The 23109-nt window shown below is 44.8% G+C and overlaps 3 protein-coding genes and 1 long non-coding RNA gene across 4 annotated transcripts; all 4 read right to left on the bottom strand.

Annotated features, from left to right (window-relative positions):
- Window positions 1-839: 839 nt before the first annotated feature.
- On the bottom strand, window positions 840-3198 carry LOC100502297 (root-specific kinase 1). The gene is made up of 4 exons (NM_001349038.1): window positions 2629-3198; window positions 2403-2538; window positions 2149-2285; window positions 840-1639 (listed from the first exon to the last, which is right to left on the bottom strand). Exons 1-4 carry the CDS (start codon window positions 3013-3015, stop codon window positions 974-976), a joined length of 1326 nt encoding a protein of 441 aa, NP_001335967.1. The 5' UTR covers window positions 3016-3198; the 3' UTR covers window positions 840-973.
- A 12238-nt stretch (window positions 3199-15436) lies between these two features.
- Window positions 15437-21173, bottom strand: LOC103639722 (amino acid transporter AVT1B). Its single transcript, XM_020544509.3, has 11 exons — window positions 21041-21173; window positions 20779-20954; window positions 19481-19592; window positions 18551-18641; window positions 17395-17616; window positions 17161-17296; window positions 16784-16803; window positions 16377-16519; window positions 16255-16298; window positions 16116-16178; window positions 15437-15655 (listed from the first exon to the last, which is right to left on the bottom strand). The coding sequence occupies exons 1-11, from the start codon at window positions 21171-21173 to the stop codon at window positions 15560-15562; spliced, it is 1236 nt and encodes a 411-aa protein (XP_020400098.1). The 3' UTR covers window positions 15437-15559.
- Window positions 21174-21289: 116 nt separating this feature from the next.
- LOC103637919 (uncharacterized) lies at window positions 21290-21708 on the bottom strand. The gene is made up of 3 exons (XR_558464.2): window positions 21595-21708; window positions 21421-21476; window positions 21290-21301 (listed from the first exon to the last, which is right to left on the bottom strand). It is a non-coding gene; the product is annotated as an uncharacterized lncRNA (long non-coding RNA).
- A 431-nt stretch (window positions 21709-22139) lies between these two features.
- LOC103637918 (uncharacterized) lies at window positions 22140-22700 on the bottom strand. The gene is made up of 3 exons (XM_008660929.4): window positions 22554-22700; window positions 22408-22480; window positions 22140-22313 (listed from the first exon to the last, which is right to left on the bottom strand). Exons 1-3 carry the CDS (start codon window positions 22688-22690, stop codon window positions 22200-22202), a joined length of 324 nt encoding a protein of 107 aa, XP_008659151.1. The 5' UTR covers window positions 22691-22700; the 3' UTR covers window positions 22140-22199.
- Between the last annotated feature and the right edge of the window lie 409 nt (window positions 22701-23109).

Genomic DNA, 23109 nt, shown 5'->3' with positions numbered 1-23109 from the left:
GAGAGAGGTCGCCGAGTCACGCCAAGAGTCGGCCAGCTCTAGCCGAGTTATGTCATGAGTCGGCCAGCTCTCGCCGAGTCACGCCATAAGTCGGCAGCTGAAGGAGGTCACTCGGCTGGCTGACGAAGAGACAGGGTCACTCGGCTGACGTACGCGGTTAGTGAGTGCTAAAAATTAACACAACCACACCACGCTCGCCCGCTCGCCTGCACCTGCCACGCCCCGGCCGGCGGCGGCGCGCGCGCGTGTGGCACGCCCTTGTCCATTTCTTGACTTCTCAAGTTAAGTGGAATAAATCCCACCATATAAGTCAAGGCAAAAGACCCTTGGACTTCCAATGTGGTACTATTGGTATTCTCCACCATTACACACCATAGAGTTTATTCAATAAATGGGTCAAGTCCATAAAAGATCCAACAGCGAGAATGTCACTTATTTTAGGATGAAGTATTAGTTATAGGTATAGGATACTTTATCTTTAACTTTATTAGGATATCTAATTAAAGATTTTGTTGCTTTCATCTGTGTGGTGGTTGTAGTTGGTCGAGAAAATACAGGCTAGTGCTCTCGTGCTCGGCCACATGGCCCACATGTGTCCTTGGACCACCTCATTTCTAGGTCAAAAGCGAAAGCCTTTGTGGTTTCTTACCTACCAGCCTCCAGGCTCCAACCATGATCTGAGCGCATTCATACACAAAGAGGAACGATGCCAATGTTTCTTTGATCATCGTTTGCAAGAGTACACATGTTGCCTCCAGCTTTCGGTACACAAACACCTCTCGCAACTTGAGGTATTCTCGTCAATGTATCAATGATAACACAACAAAAAAAAAACTGAAACACAAAACTCTCCCCCTTGAAATTCTTGAGAGAACGAATTGACAGCATCACCAAGAAAACAGGAGGAAAAAACAAAAGAATCCATGAGCAATCTGTCAGCGAGCTATGTACACTTGCAAATTTGCAATGGCACTCATGCCCTGCTCAGGGTCGGCGGGCTCTCTGGTCTCTTCACGGCGCTGGCGTACCGGCTCCGCAGTGGGCTCTCCGCGTGGACGGCCGACATGACGTGCCTCTTGCCCTGCCTGCCGGCCGCCTCCGCGTCCGCATTGTCGTCGCCGGCGACACCGGCCTGCGCCGGCGCGGCCTCGGCCTCGGCGGCGGCTCCACCGACCGTGAACACGAACGGGCCCATGGGCACGTCGTCGTCGAGCGCCAGCAGCGGCTCGAGCGCGTCGACGACGTGTCGCATGGTGGGGCGCGCCTTGGGCACGCTCTGCAGGCACTGGTGCGCCACCCCGGCGGCCTTCTCCGCGGCGCGCGCCGAGTACTGCATCTCCAGCCCCGGGTCCATGAAGCGGTGCAGGCGGTCGGCGCGGCGGAGGTAGGGGCGCGCCCAGTCCACGAGGTTCTGCTCGCGCCCGCGCCGGCTCTTGTCGACGGAGCGGCGGCCCGTGAGCAGCTCCAGCAGCACCACGCCGAAGCTGTACACGTCGCTCTTCGCCGTCAGGTGGCCCGTCAGGATGTACTCGGGCGCCGCGTACCCGTGCGTGCCCATCACCCGCGTCGTCACGTGCGTCGCGTCCCCCTGCGGCCCCTCCTTCGCCAGCCCGAAATCCGACAGCTTCGCCGTGTAGTCCTGGAAATGAATTCACCACCACATCCATATGACAAACTCGAGGTCAGCAACAGTTGTTTGTTGGTTGCGTTTCGCCAACTTGTTGCTACAAAAGCATCACGTTCCAAAAATCCGAACTAATCACAGCACTATAATTTTCAAGCTAGGTTGGGCCGGCGTCTAGGATAAAAGAAGAAAAAAAACAGAGGTTTTTGTTTGCTTGCTACTACTAATTTGTCGGTAGGTGCAAAACAAATCGGATTTTGAGCAGGAGTGTACGTCTACTATTCCAGAACGGGAATTCTATAAAGAAGCGAGGCTTCGGCACGGAACGGTAGTTTGACAACGTGCGAGCATGCAATTAGCACGGTTGTTGGGCGTGTTGGTAAGAAACAATTTAGTTATAGCGAAAATAAAAAATATAGAGTGTGACAAGGACTAATAAAGCATCCAATGTGGTTGATGCTGGGGGGTGGGTGGGGGGGAAGAAGAGAAGAGATTGGACTTGGTGAGGCGGGCTTCTTTATTACCGAGTCGAGGAGAATATTGGAGGCCTTGAAGTCGCGGTAGATGACGGGCGTCTCGGCCTCGTGCAGGAACGCCAGCCCCTTGGCCGCGCCGACGGCGATCTTGAGCCGCGTCGACCACGGCAGCGACGCGAGGAGATCTGCAGGCAGACACATGTAGCAGGAGCTGCTGTTAATAGTCTGTGGCGTCCAGTCCAAATTACAAAAAAAAGGCTGTGTGGTGTGGTGTGGTAGCAGGCGAATGTATGGTAGCTTACTCTTGAAGAGATGGCTCTCGAGGCTTTGCCCCGGCATGTACTCGTACACCAGCATCCGGTGGTCGTCCTGGTTGCAGAAGCCCACCAGCTTGACCAGGTGCGGATGGCTCAGCATCCCGAGGTACACCACCTCCGCCTGGCGAAACAAGGCAGCGCAACCAGATCAGATCAGGGTTCGTCAGATTCAATTCATTAGAGGAGGGAAAAGTGGGGGGACGTGACGCACCAGCCACTCGCGGTGCCCCTGGACGCCGTCGCTGTCGAGGTACTTCACGGCGACGTGCTGCGGCTGGAGGCCCGGGCGGAGGCGGCCGTCCACGAAGCCCTTGTAGACGGGGCCGAAGCCGCCCTCGCCGAGGAAGTTGGTGGTGGAGAAGTTCTTCGTGGCGGCCTTGAGCTCGTCCAGCGTGAAGGCGTGCAGCTTCGTCGTCTCCAGCTTCCGCGACAGGTCCTGCAGCGACAGGGACCGCAGGTTGGCCGTGCTCAGCCGCCGCAGCGTCCGCTTCCCAACGCCGCCGGGGCGCCTGCTCGCCGGCCCCGCCGCCGCGGGCTCCTGCCCCTGCTCCTGGCCGCCGGCCCCGAAGCACCCGAACAAGCTCTCCCTCAGCCCCATGACGACCGAGTCGGAACCACCCGCGTCGTCGATCTCGTACCGTACGTCCTCGAGCGCCGCACGGACCACGGAGCGCTACGCTCGTCGGCCGGCGCTCTGAGCAGCCTGGGAGCTAGCAGCGGTGAGGAGAGCCTTGGAATGGGCCTAGAGAAGGTGTCGGTCGCTGGCGCTGGCGAAGTGGCGAGGCGGAGGACACGGAGGCACGGCGTGGTGGCAGGGTATATAAAGGGCGAGCAGGCAGCGGCTTTGTGCGGGCGTGGAAAGGCGTGGCTTCGACTTCGAGGTGGGTGAAGGTTGGGGAAGCGTCGCCTTTTTGACTTTGTGTGTAGTAGCCGGGACCGGGAGGTTAATCGCTAATTCGGGAGGTCATTTAATTAGGAGCGAGTGCTTGAATCATTGGTGATGCCGGCCCGCGGCCCGGCTGGGGTGGGTTAGTTAGCCGGTGAAAGCTCCGTGAAACGTATCATATGGCGTTGGTGATCGCTGATGTGCGAATCCATGATGTATTTGGTTGCGAGTTTTTACGAATAAAGTAAAACAAACTGTGAAGTAGTACAAAAATGAGATAGATAAGTGCTCCAATATAACATTGATGCATGGAAATCCATGCCCTATATTTTTTTTGTCCAAAATCTCGTTGTCTAATATGATTGGTCCCTATTTCTAAGGACTGGATGACAATAGAGAGATATGATTTGTCCATATTAAAATTTTCTATTACTTTCCAGATATTGTCAGGTTGATGTATTAAAAGTCTAGTCAAAAGGTGCTAAATATGTAAGCCTAAGCAAAAAAAAAATTTGGTAAATTTAGGCCATATCCTTAAACTTGAACTCTTTTTTTTTAGTTGATTGCATACCATCAACTTAAGTAGATATAATGCAAAATCTCATTTGGAACTTTTCATGAAAAATACATGGACAATAATCATCGTTAGTGCATCCATTCTAGAGAAGGTATTCATTAAGTCGGTTGTACCACACCCTTTTCGACCGTTTTAAGCCATATAGTAACATTTGAAGCTTTACACAATCCAGTGAAGGGTTCTAATAAATACGCCGCCAAATGGGCTATACTAGTGCTCTGGCCCAATTTAATCGATGAAGCGACCCATATCGAGTGTGAGATACAATCACTGGCTAGCGAGAGAGTTGAGAGCTTAAAATCCGCTTGGCTAGCGATCTTATTGGTACATAAGAGAGTAATTTAGCTAGTGTGCATCCATTGAGCTCCATAAAAGTCAGGTGAGGGTTTGTGCTTATTATTGTTGGTAATTGGAATGACCTAGCCAGATTGTTCGGTGGTGATTGGTGGAAGTCGCTTTCAGTGTGAGTGATCATCAGCTAGGATAACGAAGGTTTAAGAAAAAGCCCGTCCGTTACCTTCTATGACCTTCCATGCATGACTCGCTACATAAGCATGTACAGCTCTTACGTATGGAGATTGTACAACCTCTGTTCTTGAGTATTTGTCGTCCGTTAGTTTATTTTTGAACTAAATTGCGACAAATAAAAAACTATTTGGTTTTAAGTGAGAGGTTTGTATTTATAACGGTACCGATTGGCGCAGCCTGGCTCGGTCGTCGTCGTAGCCGAAGAGGACGCGCCAACAACTGGCCTGTGGACGGAACCGGACCCGTTCTTTATCGGAGTGGTAGGGCATGTTATGGTGTGTGTACTATTTGTTTTTCTCGGTTTTATATGCCTGGTATACGGTAGGGTAGGGCAGGGCAGTGTATGGAATCTACGGTGGACGGGGTCGTACGTGCTAGGCGCCAACAACTTAACAGCTCGTACTTGCAGGCGCAACTAACGACCCGTTTGATTTGTTTTAGAACTCGATCTTTGTCGCTATTATTGCTGGTGCACGCAGCCACGCAGGCGCAGCGCAGACACTTCCATTGCCTTTTTCGTCACACGGTAGCGGGTGCTTTCGTCGTCGGTTGGTTCGGTTGTGTCTTCCTGTGTCACCGTTTATTCAATCTCCTCGTGCGTTGTTGTTCGGTTCCCTGGATTAGCTGCATAATAATAATTGATCTAGAAGAGAAGCAGGCTCTACCTGTTCTAATACAGAGGCCACTTCACGTGCTCAAAAAAATCCGAGCGAGTGGTAGACTGGTAGCGAAGACCCGAACCGTCCGGCCTTGTCGTTGTATGTTTTTTTCTCCAAAGACTCTCTGGAACTACACCCTGTTGAGTGTTGGCCTCTTCGTTAATTATTAAGCGAGAAGGAATTCACTGGGCACACTACAAAATTTTAGTCTAGCACTCTATCCTGACTGAGCTAAGCTCGATTTACACATGCATGGAAGGTACAGACGCGTCACACCTGGGCCGAGTGTTACGTGTACACGCGCCGTCTGACCAGATAGATCGGAGTCGGTTTCACATGTCTCTTTTGGAACAGGTTTATTTCCGTAATCCCGTGGACGCGGGACGTACGTAACAGTAGTGGTTGCACTGCATTGAAGTTGTTGGAGTCGCTCAAGCCTGTTCGACTGCCTCGTTGCTCTCTAATAAGAAAAGAAGAAGAAACTAGCTCCTATCTCTCTCGCTCGCTCTCTAAAAAAAAAAGAAGAAGAGGAAGAAGAATTGCAGAAAAGATGCGAAGAAAGAATACTCCACTACTTGGTGTCTATGCATGGTAACCATAAGTTAATTAAACGCAGCAGTCCGCAGTAATAAAGTGGTAAGACTCTAGCTACACTCGGTCGACAATATGATGAAAAAGAGAGAGAGAGAGAGAGAGAGAGAGGGAAGGTCGCCGCCGTTTACAGCTGAAAAGGAGATGTGGAACGTCGTGCTGCCATGTTGTCTGATATACCGCGCATCCATTCAGCGCCAGGTTCTAAATTGTCCTTCCTCGGTGAGAAAGAGCGGGCAAATAAAATTCTGGCTGTAATTTCTAATTCCTCTAAAATAATAAAAACTAAAATCGACTGTATTTTTTAACAAACTGAGAGTAACTATTTCGTCCTGTCTTCGAAGATTTCTGGCTGCAAAATAGAATCCGATGGTTGTCCTTTTTTTTTCATGTAATGAAGCTATTTATTAGATCGCATTTGAATGTTCTTATAGCCTTGGAAAAAGTCAATTTAGATGCTGGACGATACTTGTGCTTGTGGCGCTTCCTCTTGTGTTCTAAATTGATTTTTTCATTCTAATAATAATAGTAATTTAGCCAAAGATCAATTAAGCTGATATAACTATTATTATCAAATACGTGGGAGATATTTATGTGCAACATTTTTACTATAGAGAAATGAGCCGGAGAGCATCTTATAATTTGCAGAGTAGATACGTATTCCGTTCGTACATAAAATTATTTCACATACTCTACCCTATAGATTTTGAGATAGACTTACATCTGAGCTTTGGAAACTGGTGAAATGTCAAAAAATTCCAAGATAACTAGACTAGTTTATTAAGTAAATTTCAATTCCTCCAAAATGAATAGATGTAAACATGACCTAATAGTAAATTAGGCAAAGATCAATTAAGCTAATATGGTTTTATGCGAAATATATTTATATACTATTATAAACAATACATGAGAGATATTTATATGCTGTATTTTTACTATAGATTAGTGAGTCGAAGAGCACGTCATAAGTTGCAGAGTATAAACATATTCTATTGATACATAAAAAATCATTTCTCATGCTTCACCTATGAATTTAAGATAGACTTATATCTAAGCTTTGGAAAGTGGTTGAACGTTAAATCCAAGCCAAATAAACTACTTTATTAAGTAAGTTCCAATTCCTCTAAAATAATAGATCCAAACGGTCCGTGATTCTATTCGGAAAGTGATTCTTTGACTTAAACTAATTCTCTATGTTTATTAACAGTGAACTCTATGTATACAATAATTCATTGCTAAAAGTGAATCAGGTAAAACTAATTTTTTTCGAGCTATCTCAGTCTCCTATTTTATTTCAGAGAATCACTCCACACAACTATTTGCAGCAAAAAAAAAACAAAACTGTTTGGCAGAGTTTCTCCAAAATTTAGTTTAAAAATTGTTACGACAACGACTCTGCCAAATTGGTCTTACACTATCGAAATCGAGCACTTTGCCGAGTGCTCTAAAAAACTCGTCAAATGCTTTTTTGCCGAGTGCCCAACAAAAAGCACTCAGCAAAGCGCCGGATTTTTGGTAGTGTTAAGCCCTTAGTCTTATCGGTTCATCCTGCATCACGTTTAACTTTGATCAATTTTTTTTCAAAAATAAGATTAGCATTCCCTATCACTCCTTGAGTCCCTGTGGACAATTGCTTGCTTGTGTCTTTGTCATAGCCCAAATTATTTCCCATGTGATTATAGTGCTTCGTGTGATTGCCGTGCTTCCGTGAGTGATCACAGTACGTCCACATATGTATTAATTACGTTTCTAGCTAAGCATTTTGCTGACACGGCAATCGAATCGAATTAATAAAGAGCGAGAGGGGAAAAGGAAAAAAACATTTCTAAATAAAAACGACTCCTCACGTATAAGAGCATGTACAATCCAATTAATTGGGGTATCTTTAGAGGTCTTTAGAGGGTTAAATGCAAAAAAAAATCAAGAGACGTATTCTTCGCGAAGAATTCGTCTTCACAACTTTGTATACATATTATCTTTTAACCGTCAGGACAGGGTTGTATGATGAAGTTTCTTAGCCGTCTCCTCTACTTAAAAAACCGAACAAGAGACTCTAGATTGTATATGCCCTAACCAAGCAGAAGAAATCATCGTATATGATATCAGTGAGGGTGATCGTTTCATCGCTTCATCAGCCGCTTATGCAATATTTGCAGAGAGGAGTTTGAAATTGAGAGTAGGATAAGAGGTGACATAGAGAGTGTTCTAGAGATAGTTTTAGGCATCGGAGGCCTGACGGACCGAAATTTGAGATCCGGCTCAGACTCGCGTTCAGGACGTACTAGCTCAACCCATTCGCGTCGCCCGTATAGAGAGAGAGAAAAAAAGAAGTAAGATTAAAAAGATAAATAGAAAGAAATTTTGGCTGAATCGTATTAGGTATAGCTTATACATAAATGTAAGCCCAAAAGATAATCACGAGTAGACGAGGTGACCGTTTAGAAATATATTTACTTTTTTCTGGGGGAGGGGGAGCTCTTTGAAGCATTATCGACGTTTCAGGTCCCCACCACTAGGCAACATCGTGACATGACGAGCAGTGCGCGCAACAGGGGACGGACAGGATGGGCACATCTGGTGACACGCGCTCCTTTTTGTTTGTACCAATGTTCGGGGCCAAGAGATTGAGATTTGAGAGCGGCTGTCGCACGTGCTTGTGAATTGTGTGAGACTAGCGCACGCGGTGGAGAGCGATCAAAGGGAACGCAATCGCAAACGCGCGCGTACACGTACGCGCAGCCGCGAGACCGGACCGGACTAGATCAATAAACAGCGCCCGGACCCGGACCACATGACACGCTCGTGATTTAGGGGGTGTTTGGTTGCTCCTGCTAAAGTTTAGCCTGAGTCACATCAAGCGTTTGACTTTTAAATAGGAGTATGAAATATAGACCCAACCAACTGGACTAGATTCGTCTCGTCTTTTAATCTTTGGCTGACAAATTAGTTTTATAATTCGACTACATTTAATACCCGGAACGGAGGTTCAAACATTCGATGGGACAGAGGCTAAATTTTAGTGGGATGTAACCAAACACCCCCTTAAACAGCAGCGCTGTCCATTCCATCCGGCGGCGCGGACTCACGTGCCATTGAAGCTTCCAGTTCCACCACCATCCTGGACGGCTACCCGCGCGCGTGTTGACTTTTCAATGCAAGGGCGCACGGCTACAGTTCCAGAAATGCGAGTGGAACGTCAAACTTGTCTGAGTGGAAACAAACTAAAGGGCTTTTTGCTTATATATATACCGCGCATCCATTCGGCGCCACGTCGTATTGGCTATATTATATTCTCCGGCCCGCCAAATTGTCCTATATTCATCTTTTCTAAAAGTATAGTTCGCTTTCGATCTTGTTTGTGCTATCGAGAGTCTATGTGTATTTTGGGCAGAAAAATAGCTGTTTCATGCACTACAGTAAACGGAACAACGTCCGACGGCCAAAACCGTCGGACATAAGGTTCAAACCGTCGGAAATAGGTAATCTCCGACGGCAGTACCCTATCTCCGACGGTTTTAAGCCGTCGGAGATAATTCGTCGAAAATAGTGCAATGTCCGACGGCTGCCGTCGGACATAAGCTATCTCCGACGGCCGCTTCTGCCCGTCGGAAATAATAAATCCCAACCGTTTTACCGGCCAGCCTGTGGACCCCACAGGCTTATGTCCGATGGCCCGGCGCTAGGCCGCCGGACATAACTAGGACTTATGTCCGACGGTATATAATGCCGTCGGACATAAGGCATGGTTATGTCCGACGGCTACCACTAGGCCGTCGGACATAACAAATTACAGAATTTACACAAAATTCTGTTTTTTAAAAAATCTGACATTTATAAAACAAAAACAGATTTCATGCACATATACACATTCACAATCACAAATATACACATTCTAATAAGTATTCACAATCACAAATATTCTCACATAAATATTAACATTCACAAATTTAACATAGGTCTGACGGTTGTTGCAAACTGAAATTGTGTCTCACAAACAAGTGTTGCAAAGTGTTTCATAAATAAACATCACGACACATCAATCATATCCATTGTCTGGATGGTTCGAGTAGCCACCTCCTCCGGCTGGACTCTGCGTGTTGAAAAGGTTGTTCAACCGAGGTATAAGAGGCATGTAACGAAGCTGCTTACGTGCAATCTTCGTAGTCACGGTCAAACCATCGTCGTTTTCAACCTCAACGAATCTACGCTCACCACATACATTACACTTCTTCTCACCCGCGGTCTCCTTCCAGAAAAACATACAATTATTTTCACAGACATCGATTTTTTCGTAGTCCATACCGAGCCTAGATAACAACTTTTTAGACTGATACATGTCCTTTGGCATCTTGTGATTCTCCGGAATTACATCACTGATCAAGTTCAAAAGCTCCTTGTAACAGTTGTTTGAGAATGCAAACTTAGACTTAATAGCCATAAGTCGAGTCACAAATACAAGGACGATCACTTTTGTGTGCTCATGCAACGGCTCTTCGGCAGCTTTAAGGAGCTCGAAGAACTTCTGAACCTCAGGTGTAGCTGGATCCTCAAACTCGGTGGGTTGACCGGGGTTCTCCGAATCGACGGTTAGAAGCTCATGGCGTACATCGTCAAGCATCTCTTCCATCCTATCGTAGTCCTCCTCTTCATGTGACTGAACTTCCGATACAATACGAGGAGGTGGATCCTCACCGTGGTGCACCCACACCTTATAGCCTGGCATATAACCGTTCTTGCAAATATGTATCGACATAGTCCTCCTGTCAAGGAAATTAATGTTCCGACACTTGCTACAAGAGCATCTAACATCGGTTCCAGTCTCTGACCGAGCAAAAGCATGGTCGAGAAAAGCATCAGTCTTGGCAACCCACTCACTTGATTGAGCACCTCTTTTCTTCCAACCTTCATACATCCATCGACAATTCTCCTCCATACTAGATACGAGACGTTAACTAATTTAGATAAGTAATGCACGGACCATCCGTTTTTACGAAGAAATCACGCCCCTACATCTGTAGGAAAGGATAGGTCCTAAACCCACCCAGGCGTGACCGACGAGCCCGTGTTTATGACAAGACATGTGGTCGTGCGAAATTTCGGCAGCATAACCCCGCTGTTCTCCAATCGCACGCCTAAAAATGGTGCAATTGGAGAACAGAGGGGTTATGCTGCCGAAACTAAGCAGGAGCACATGTCTTTGTCATAAACACGGACTCTGTCGGTCACCCCGAGGCTGTCCAATAAAGGGACAATTCTGGCCCAACATACCTCACATGCGTCGCATGTAAGGTGTGTTGGGCCGAAAAGGGTGACGCCTAGGTTTCGTTAACTTAATTAGTTATGATTACTAATTAACCACACTAATATAATAGCCACTAATTAACCAAACTAATACAATAGCACTAAAAAGAATCATTTCACGGGACCCTAAATCAAATAAAACAACCTTATTTCCGAGGGCTTAATAATTACCCTCGGAAATTAAAAGTTTAAATTATATAGCCACTAATAAATAAATTAAAACAAGCTAATTTAATTGCATAATTAAATTAAGCCGTCGGACATAACAAAACTAAACATTGCTACTAGCAAACAATATATGCATATACAAAATTATACTAAACATTATAAAATTCCTTACTTTGTCGGACGATTAGCGGACGCCGGCGGGGTCGGGGCGGGCGCCGGTGGCGTCGGGGACGGGGGCAGAGGCTCCGGCGGCCGCGGGCGGCGTCGAGGCGGCTCCGGTGTCGCTTGGGCGGCGGTGGAGTTGCCGGTCGACGTGGACAGAGGATCGGGTGCGGGCTGGGCGTCGGGACGGGGCTGGAGGTCCTCGGGAGAGGCTTGGGCTGTGCTGGTCGACGGCGGCGTGGGCTAGGCGGCGGCGGCGGCTACGCATGCGAGCGGGAGAGAAAGAGAGAAATGAAACCGACGCGAGCGCAGGGGTCGGTTAAAATCCATTAGTTCCGACGGCCACCTAGGAAACCGTCGGACATAAGCTTATGTCCGACGGCTTGTCGGACAGCCGTCGGACATAAGCTTATGTCCAACGGTCCGCCTGACAGCCCTCGGATATTCTCCCTTATATCCGACGGCTGCTAGCGGCCGTCGAACATAAGCTTATGTCCGACGGCCTCCTAAACAACCGTCGGACATAAGGGAGCCGTCGGACTTGTATCGTTTTACTGTAGTGATGTTTGAATCCACCACTTTGCTACACGTGGATTGACGATTGAGGTGAATGGGTGCGTTTAAATAAGAGCCAGAGCCAGCCTGTAGAGTTCCCCGTATAGTTCTTTGAGGGTTTGTTTGAGAACAAATGGATTGAGTGTTAGTTTGGAAACAAAGGGACTAAGGGAGCCACAGCTTGGGAGATAAAACCTTACATAAATAGCTAAAATATGTTATTGAAATGACAATCCATGGTATTCCTCGCCCCCGTGAAAAAAAAAGATAGAGATCCCAGAGAGACTAAGACATGAGTTCCCAAACTATAGCATGGGAATTTTAGTCCCTTGCTCCCAGACACAACCTATGAGTGATTCTCCGGCTTAATTAAATTTGACTATCTATGTTTCTCTAGAATAAACTCTACATATATACATTAATTCTCCGTGCGCCGCTGGCCACACCGTTCTCCACATCGTCGTGGCTCGCTAGCCGGCGCGCCTCACCGGTCAGCTAGTCGTGTGCCCTGTAAACGTACGCGCGTAGCATGGTTTTTTCTGTCACACGCTGTTGCATTGTATTAATAAGATTTAAGGTAGCAGCGAAAAAATCATATTCATGTTTGAATTCCTATTCAAGATCAGAGCATCTATCGGTGGATAAGATGGAATTTTTAATCGAGATATATTTTTTCTCACTTAGGGCTAGTTTGATAACCCAATTTTTCTAAGAGATTTTTATTTTTACAAGAGAAATTATTTCATTTTTTCTTGAGAAAATAGAAATACTTTAGAGCAATAGGGTTCCGGGATTAGATAAGACAGGATTTTTTTTGGCTAAACATGAGTATATCATTAGGTATAGCATGCACTTATTTAGCCAAAAGATATACTCATGAATAGTAAATGAGGTGACCGTCTAGAAATATCTTTTACTCTTTTTTTTTTTTTTTTTTGTCTTGGGTGGGGGAGCTCTTTGAAGCATTATCAAAGTTTGAGGTCCCCTCAAAGTTTAGAAATGAAGAGTGGGTCTCGCACGTGCTTGTGAGACTGACTAGTGCGATCAAAGGGCGAGCACACAAACGCAATCGCAAACGCGCACGCACGTACACGCAGCCGCGAGGCCGGACCAGACCAGGATAATAAACAGAGGCACAGAGCCTCCTGCCCCGCAGCCGCACGTACTACACCACACCGCACGGGGCCGCGGCCGATGCCCTGTGCTGTGCCGAGAATAGATGCGCCAGCGCCACCAGTCAGGATCCGATCCACCATTCTGTTCTGACCGGCGGCACGAGCGCGCGTGTTGACTTGTCAATTCAAGGACGCACGGCTACTCGGTAGTACGGCCAGTCCGGTCTCCGCCGCGGCCCGCGGGCTCGCGAGATCCTGGCTGGTGGGGTTCCCATGGCCATTCGCCCATTCCGGCCCCGCCGCGTGAGGGCTTGTTACGTACTCCGAACAAGGCGTGACCAACGGAGGTTCTTAAGTCAAAAGAGAGCGCTCTGGGCGGGGGGAGCCGGGTCAAGGGGCCGGCACCTCGTGTACCGTTCCCATCGGCCCGCCTGTCCCGCTTGCTTGCTGGCCCAGTGGGGAGCAGGTGCGCTGTCCTGTTGCGCTGCGCGGCTGGGTCTTCCCTGTTCTGACCGGCTAGCCGTTGTGGCCGCCGGCCGATCCGTCTGCTGCGGAAGTGCGGAGGGTGTAACTGTGTGGATGCACTAAGGCTGTGCGCAACGCAGCCCCCTCGCCATCCCCCTCCCCTTGCATGGTGGCTGTAGGGGACACCCTACGGCCGCAGCGGTGCCCCCTACAACGCCCCCTACGTGTCGGTCCCCTTCTCTCTCCCCCCAGATCTAGCGTGTCACTATTCATCACCCTAAACACTGTGCTGTGGGTCCACGAGTAATTATTAGTAGATAAAAAATTGATAGTTGATATAGAAAATGATATTTTATAGTTGTAGTGAGATATAGGGGAGTATTTAGGGGGAACCGCTGCGGGAAATGAAAAAATAGAGGGAAAAAGTGATATAGGGGGGAAAATTTAGGGGTAACGGTTGCGGATAGCCTAATAACTAGTGGGCTAGTGGCCCGTTGACTGTGCATTTCTGGCACGTTCTTTTTATATGTGCCCACCTGCTCATGTTTGCTAACCGTACTGTGCACTACGTATATAGGTGGAACTTGGAAAGTAAGGAGTAACATGCGCTGGAACTTGGAACCATCCCATCCATCCATACCTGAACCAATCAATCTAGGATAGGATGACATGACATGAGACAGGCACTAGTAGGCCACTAGCACTAGTGGATAACTGGGTCCCGGAATGCTTTGCGTCTTTGCTTGCCAGCCCGGCTCTCGTTGGACGACACCAACGACGATGTGTCGATGTGTGCGGATCGGAGGCGCCGACGAAACGTCCGTGGAAAACCGGTGGCAGGATTGGCCTTTGTTTGTTTCCCCCGGTTTCTGTGGTCGACGAGCACGGGTCAGACGAGAGGAGTACCGGACGGACTTCGTCTTGACGAGAGTCGACGGAGCTCCACCCCTTTTGGACCTACCTAGCTACTCTACTACTACTACTCCTCTTTACTCTACACGGCACAAAACTACCAAAAGGCTGCGCTGCCAGATGGGTTCCGACCGAACGAGATGGGCAGTTGGGCGGCACAGCCGCACAGGGGCACGCACGCACCCACGGCACGCCCATGACCCGTCCCTTGGAGGGAGGGAGTGGTGGCTTGGGGATGGGACGCGATGCGCCGATGCCGACGCGCTGGGACTGGGACCGTGGGTCTCACTCGCTTTGCCTGGGTTGGTGGGCTCGGTTCCGCAACCAGCAGGCCTGCCTTGTCACCTGCCAGACCAGATGGTTGGTTCAATGTTCTTGTTCGTATCGGGCCGGTATGGGGGCCGAGGCGCACACGAGGGCTCGCGAGTGGGGTTTGCTGGCTCGTTGAGCGGACCGAAGTTGTTGTCCATGGGCTCAAATAGTGGGCTGGCCAGCGCATATATAGAATTCTATCCTTCTTTTGCGTGCCTCCTAAAACTCATGCTTCGTCGCTCGTCGGTTCGGGAAAAATGCGCTATAGTAAACTCAAGAGGTGTTTGAATTGTATGGACTAATTTTTATGCCCTCTATTTTATTCTATTATATATATACTAGGACAGTGTCCGTGCGATGTCACGGAATATAAATTGCGAACCTCCAATGGACTTCATTTGAGACAAGTGATGCCCAAGAAAATGGGGGTAAACTGACACAACTATCACTTGCATTACTTGCCCTATGCGTGGAAGAATCTGACACAGCTATCACCCATGAAGATTTTCGGTTAACTTGTGGAACCGGACTTCATTTGAGACAAGACAATAATACCAGTATTGAGCTTGCCACTCGGCCATGGCACACGCGAGAACACGGGATGATCAAGTAAGAACTGAACAGAATGCACTAATACAAAAGGCTGGCTTGCGTTCGCTTCCATGCTCCACAGGAAGCATAGCTGATATACAAATCGAGAACACTGTTATATGTAAAACTTCTCGATTTGCCACATAGTTTATCGTGCTTTTATACGTTCCCGTTGCAACGCACGGGCACTCTCCTAGTAATTTATTATACATCGAGTGAATTGAATGGTAAACTTTTATCTTGTACATATGTTTGGCCCATATAGCACACACATGATTTTGTCGGGCAGATGCATATACAGGATCACAGGAACAGTTGTGCTATGCGTAGTTCTGGATTATCTTCGACAGGGACGAGTATGTTCCCACGTAGGCACAGCAAACCCCGACAACTATGATGAACGAGCAAGCTGCTATCTGCGAATCAAACAGATGCGGTCAGTATAGAATGCACAATTCTACATTTCGTAGTGTGTCTAGTGTTCACTTAAAATCAGTAGCATGTCTATTTATATAACAGAAACATTTATTCCATGTCTTACCCTCTGAATTTTATACAGGCCTGTATTTGAGAAGTGGAGTATCTAATTGTAAGTCAAATAGCCTAGTTGCCAAGTAGATTCCAATACAGCCCAAATGAAAGGATCTAAACAGACCATAAATATAATTGTATAGAGGTTGCATGATTCTCTAAGCCTTGCTGATATTACCCAGTTCTAATTGGGACCTATTTCAGTCAATCATATGCATAAGAATATGATCATGTCTTATGCTCAACCTTTAGCATTCCTCTTTCAGTCAATTTCTCACTAAAGCGCTGCTTACAAACTTGAAAGAATAGAACACTGGATCAGAAATATTTGCATGATTTTCATACCTGATGCCACCCTACTTTTGTCTTGAGGATCGCCAAAAAACACGCGCAAGGCAAAATGTAGGTCTACAACAAAAAAAAACATATTTGAGACTCACCAATTTGTAGGCTAGGATATCTGAGCTGGACATGAAAATCTTACCACAAGCATGGCAAACAAAGAACCAACCAAGGCCATCACAAGTCCTATCAAAAGTTAAGATGCAAATGATTAGGATGGTATGCCGGTTGGCGATCTTTGAGGATTAAATACTATGCACTTACCAAAGAAAGGCACAGATAGAGCAATCAGGAGGGTTGATATCACCAGAGATGATCTAAGCATGATTATTGTAGAATACTTTTGTTGGTTTGGTGGCAGCAGCTCTTCCAAACTCATAGCCAATGGAATAATAGTTAATGCATATGTGTTTATTCATTAAGGAAAGTAAGCGAACAATATTGCAATGATCTGAGGATGTAGTAAAACATGTATGGTATCCTCAAAGGAATGAAGAACCCGACTGTATTTTAGAGGAGCTTGGGAGAAATGTTTCAGCACGATTTCCAGTGTACCCTTTTTACTTTTGAATCTAAGTAGTTAACTAACTCTATGTACTAAAATATACTTGGACATAAAGAAACATTTGTTCCATTTTTTATGAGACTATCAATTGGCACACCAAGGATATTTGGTTATTGGATTTGCCACCTGTAGTAAGCATCGAGAGGTTATTAATTATTATTAAACAACAAGGTCAGGCCCTTTTTCTTACTACCTCCGTTTCAAAATAAATTAATTCTTAGGGTCACCCTAAGTCAACTATCTTAGGTTTGACCAACTTTATATGATATTATAATGACATCCATGACACCAAATAAGTATATTATGAAATATATTTCACAGTGTATCTAGTGATACTAATTTGGTGTTATAAATATTGGTGTTCTTTTCTATAAGGTTGATCAAACTTAAAATAGTTTGACTTAGGATAATTTAGAAGTTGATTTAATTTGAGACGGAGGGGGTGAAAGAGGAATTTGAAAAGGTTTATCAAGCAACAATTACCGTTGTCCAAACAGCAATCTTAGAAATGACAGAATTATCTGGTAAGTTGAGTGTGAATTGGGACTCTGTGGCTTCACCAAACATTTTGTATCCCATCACTGCAGCACCAGCATACAAAAAGGTAGACAGCCCAATACTGACAAGAAACAGAAAACAGATGTGAGTGCTACATTTCCAACAATAATAATCATTGAATGTGCATTAGTGTGGGATAATCCCGGTTAAAATGATTACCAAGTAAAAAGAATTGAAGGAAACTGGTTGCGAATCTTCAGGGAGGAATAGATATTTGGAAAAACCCCATGCCCTGAGTAGCAGTAACCATATAGATATAATCCAATTGCAATAGGAATTCCTGGGGCGTTCAGTGCAGTCCCTTCATTCTCAAAGCCGACATCATTGACAACCCCAACCAAGAACAGGCAGATGACCACAAGGAGGCAGAGCCGTCGCAGTCTGGTGCAGCGATACCTTGCTCAACATACCAGAATTCTGGGTCTCTGAAGCTTTCCAGGATTTCCTGTCAGAACATGATGCTGTGAGAGAACCGAAGTTTTCGATCAACTGCACTGAAATTCTAAGTTTGGATGGATTGTCACTTCTGCTGAAACCTGCTAGTCAACCTGATGATTCTAGAATGAACTCTTCTTCTCTTCAATCTGATGCATCTCAATCTGTTCCTGTACCAACAACAACAAATAAGAAGCCTGGCAGACCAAAGTGGCTGAAAAGGTAACATTATTTGCTCGTCTTAATTGCAATATTTGTTTGGAGGCCTTTTCTAATTTTTTTTGTGTGAATATTCTAATTCCATCCAAAGGAGAAAAAAATTCTAGAGTATTCTTCTTTCCATTGTGGTCCAATAATTAAAAGGAGAAAACCTGTCAAGTTTCTGGTGATAATTGTTATGAATAGCACTCATATCCAATATGAGGGCACTTGCTGCTCTCATGCATATTTGAAAAAAATATTTCCTTACCATCTTTTGGTAAGTTAGCATATGCACTTGCTATCCACCGTTTCAGAACATTTGTAGAGTTTGCAAGGAGCTTTAAATTGCAGTTTCATTTTAGTGCATGCATCTAATACTATTCTTATTGTTGAATCAACCCCACCACCATAGGGTATGTCTCGTGATAATTCTGTTTGCTTGAACTCACATGTGTGCTCTACTGCTCTAGCTACTTTGTTTCAGAACATATTGTGACTTGCTGGATCACGACAAAATAACTGGTACCCTCTTCTTACAGGTGATACCACTACAGGTGTCAAGTGTGTGCCATCAACACAGAATCACTCTGTTAGGCTTCTAAACACTATTAATGGCCGAACAAGCTCAAATCTGAACAGGCTACACTGCTGTAGTACAATAATTGGATCCTCTGCTTACAGAAGCTGCAGGGGCATTAGAAATAGAATCCCACCTTTATCTAACAAATCAGCCTTGTTCCCAGCAAGAGCCACTATTGTATTCGAGTTTCCTGCATTAAAAAGGAAAGGAAAATTAAAACAAAAACTTGTAGATCAGCAGCGCACTCAATGACATAATACATCCACAGATAACCCCTTCCAAAAAAGAGAGAAGGGAACTTGCTGTCCAAGGATAAACTGAGTAGCAGCTGCGCTGAAGAAGGGCTCCAGAGCTGCATCGCAAGTATGTAACATAAAAAAAGGGGGCAACAAGAACATCGAGGTCAGCTTCCTCGTCAAATGCATTGAAGCACATCTGCAAGAAATGACATTGCAAATTTCATGAACGAAATGTAAGAGCTAAACCTGCACAACTTCCAGTGGACAGAAACCCTTACCATTATGCATCGTGCCGAGAAACAACAGAAACATATGGTGGGGTTTGTAGGAAAAAATCATGATGGCTTTTGTAGAAAAAATAAATTCGCATGCACAGTTAACCAAACTTACATCAATAAATAAGCCAAGGTGGTTTGTCAGATGTACACTCTTTTACCTCTTTATAGCACAGTCAAGTCCATTAGCACATGCTAGTATTATACCTGCACATTGAATGGAAAGAACAAAATAATGGTGAGTAATTCAAAATTAACAACACCCATTTTATACCTCTAGGTCCACTTCAGAGATGAAGAACATGGGTCATTCGCTCTGCTCCTGTGTGCGCCCGCCCTCTGCTCAACGCACACTGATGGAGCAGAGCTCAGGATTCACTTATCTGCTCCGACTCAGTCACACCCACCGCAGTTGCCCCTGGTGTTCCAAGCTATGGCGGATGTCACCGTCGACAGCGATGACCTGCTTCCTCAGCGCTACAACAGCAGGTTTATTGTTATATTTCACTTGTAACCTTGCGCTTTGTCGTTGCTGATTGAGCCTTCCGGGATAATTTCATCCAAGAACTCGTCAGCCACGCCGCCGTCTTCATCGATCCTAAGCCTCCTTGTGTACCACCTAAAACCCTGGTTGGATAAACACAGGAACCAGATCATGGTTATAATGGCTGTTTTAAAATAAAGGTTAAAAAGGATTACAAGCAGTACAAAGTTTTAAGACATGTGACAAGGAATTGCATGTTTTCCTCAAAATATAGGTTACATACTGAAAGCACAAACATCCAAAAGGCATCTGTTTGGTAAGAACATTTAAGCTCGATGAAACATATGCACATGACTATAAAGGCACTCCGTTCCATGAAGAAATATGATGCCAGAGGGGAAAACCTTACTATGACAGTGACGTACTTCAAAAGAGAAGACATGTAGCAGAGAATTTGTTAGGTAAACAGATGAACAGATGCTCTTCGACATATAACATAAAATGTGCTACATCAACTCCTATATAAGATATCCCCTTCTTTTGTAAGTGCCAAAAATATTCACTGAACACGTAATATACACCCAGAACAATGAACTAATGTAATTAAAGTCTGAGGACGACTATCAAGTATGCAAGTTTCATTTCCTACAACAGGAACTACAAGGTCTATTTGGATGATAGATGTGCGTGCAGTAGGTCGAGATGCCCATTTGCTAGTTTTATACCCTACAAGAATAAACAATACTTTGCAAACAGAGGAATATTAACCGATGTAGCAATTTTTTCCAAAATGTATTATGGATATTCATCCTGGAATATACAGGAGGAGATAGTCATAAAGGTTGAAAAATGTTATCAAGAACTTGTTGTGAAACAGCCAGCAAAAGGCACAATGTCTCATAATGCCAAATCAAAAGGTCTGATTCCACCAAACACCTGTCATTTCTGTAACCAAGCTAAAAATCACGAATAACTCATGCCCGAAAATTGGAATACATGACTGCAAGTTTTAAAGAGTTTTAGAAAACAAATTTACAAATCATAATGCCAAAGCCCAGGCAATTAACCAACTATGAACTATCTCAAACAATGCCCTTGTAAACACTATACACGTTAGTAATACACATGGACCAGACAATGAATCATTGGTAGCAACAAAAGCAGATAAGGCAATGAATCATTGGTAGCAACAAAAGCAGATATAACTCCGTAGCATGTTTGGTTACTTTAATCAGATACTGCCATTGCTTGGTATTATCAGTTTTGAGATAAGCAATAGTCCAACAACGAGGCAAGCGAATGAAACAAGATAAATTATCGAGTGTGGACCTTGTAGTTTGGGGCAGCGTGCTGCTGCAGCGCAGAAGCCTGGGACTGGTATATGGGGACGTTCTTGGCGATGAGGTCTTTCCTCTGCATCCCCTCTTTCCTCGGCCATCCGCCGATCAGGACGGCGAAGCTGACGCCTCGGAACGCTTCGGCCTCGTCGCTCGTTGCCACAACACCTGCAACAACGCACAACAGCAAACGATGAACACTGAGCACACACAGGCAGCAGATGAACGCCAAACACAGCAAACGACGAGCACACCTCTGAGAAGAGACAACACGACATCGATCAGCTCCATCCTGACGCCGCTCAGGGCGTCCGCCGACTTAGGGAGGTCCAGCATGTGGAGAACCACCGGTTGGTCTGGCCCAAGCATCAGACCCCTCGCGATCATGGCGACTATGGCGTACCCAATCTGCCCTGCAAGTGCGTTTCAGGGAAGCATTACTGTTAAACCAACATAAGCAAAATCCGGAAAGTGAATGAATTATCTTCAGATATATATTCTGTATCAGAAAGGTTCTAAACACACATGATAGATCATGAAAACAGAAAGTTAAGATTGTGCAGTTGAGTGTAAATGAGATAAATTACAGTAAAGAAGTTAAGAAGTAATCACAAAATATTCTAGTTTTGCTCACCAACTAATCCAGCTTGGAATGACAAAGATAGTACCTTGACAGTTATCTTCAAGCCACTGTAATCAGTACAAAACAATTCAAAACGGGATTAATTAATAAGCATTGATCACCAGAAGAAGGGGTGGGGAGAGAGAAATGATGGATGCATTGGTTTAGTATATGGGCTGAAGCAACCTGTTGCTTATTGCTGGTATACTTTCTGGCACCCTTTGGCCAAATATCAAAGACCTCTCATTCTCCCAATCAAATGCAGGCTCATATGCTGGCAGTGGTGACAGACTACAGTGCTGAGAAAAACACAGATGATAAAGATACTGTTAATGTTCAACACCAAGATGAGAATTGATAATGATTGCAATAACTTGGAGGAAACATTATCACATGAAAGCTTTAAAGAATAAAAACACATGGTATGTTATTTCAAAAGGCTTAAAATGATTTTACCAGTCTTCAAATTTGACTCACGAAGCTAGAAGGTGCTATGAGCCCTATCCCTCCATACCTGTAAGTCACTGTACAGTACAATAGTATGGTACTTCGTTTCCAATAAAAAGATGGAAACCCATAGGAGTCTTTTAAGCACAGTACTACAGTAGGATAAGCTGAATCTTCTAAAACACCAATGCATCGTTGAAAGTACAGAAATCTGAACTGCCTTCATATTTGCAACATATAACTAAAATATATGTTGGCAAATGTTCCTAACGATACTACGAACCTAAAATGCAATAAAATTAATTAGGATAATAAGTTGAGTATCATTACAAATAAAATCATATCTATCTAATGTGCCTAATAATTTCTTGTATTTCTTCTGGAATGTTGTCTTTGGATTCATTGTCCTTGTACTTCAATAATTCTACTAAGAATTTGGTCCTCAGGTCATTCCCATTCTGCACATTCATTATTACATATCATTGAACTCGATTAATAATCAATTATAGAAGAACAATATTGACAAAGTATTAGAACAAATAGGGTACTCACAGTGCAAATGCAGGGTAACCTTATACCATTCCAATCGTGCATAAAGTTGATAACAAGAAAGCCAGATAAATCCCTACAAATAAAAATAATACGTTGTTACATATATGTAGACAAAATTAATAAGTTGTTCGGGTTAAAAAAATTACCAGTTTAATGTTCTTGGAACCCATGTTGGTACTAAACGACGCCACATATAAATATCGTCTTTCCATGTAGGATTGGCCAATTCCATGGCAGCATTCATATTGTTGGCAATATAATGTATATTATGGATATAATGCATGCTAGGATGATCACCCTTAAACCATGATGGTATAGGCATTGGGTCCATTATATAGATGCTTCTAGTGTCCATGTTAAGTACATATAAGGTGAAGTGACCCATGAAAGAAAAGGGCAATAGAATCTGCAAGTTAAAAAAATAGTTCAAGTAAGAGAAAAGACAAGATTACAAAAATGATGAAGAGTATAGCTTACTTGTTTGCAATCTGAAACATCGTACTCCATGTCAGGCCAACATTCTAATAATTTTGCCAACATGTTGATATCTGGCTTTGCACGAAGGCGAGGGTCTCGACCAAATTTAGTTATGGACTACTTTTTGTTAGTAAAATAATAATATAATGAACACACTTATATGAATAAAGACTAATTACTTGAACTTACACAAAACTGTAGATCCATGTAGTGGTATTTGTCTTC

Source organism: Zea mays, chromosome 9 (assembly GCF_902167145.1).
Source record: "Zea mays cultivar B73 chromosome 9, Zm-B73-REFERENCE-NAM-5.0, whole genome shotgun sequence".
Lineage (NCBI taxonomy): Eukaryota > Viridiplantae > Streptophyta > Magnoliopsida > Poales > Poaceae > Zea > Zea mays.
This window is presented reverse-complemented; position numbering and strand designations above follow the sequence as displayed.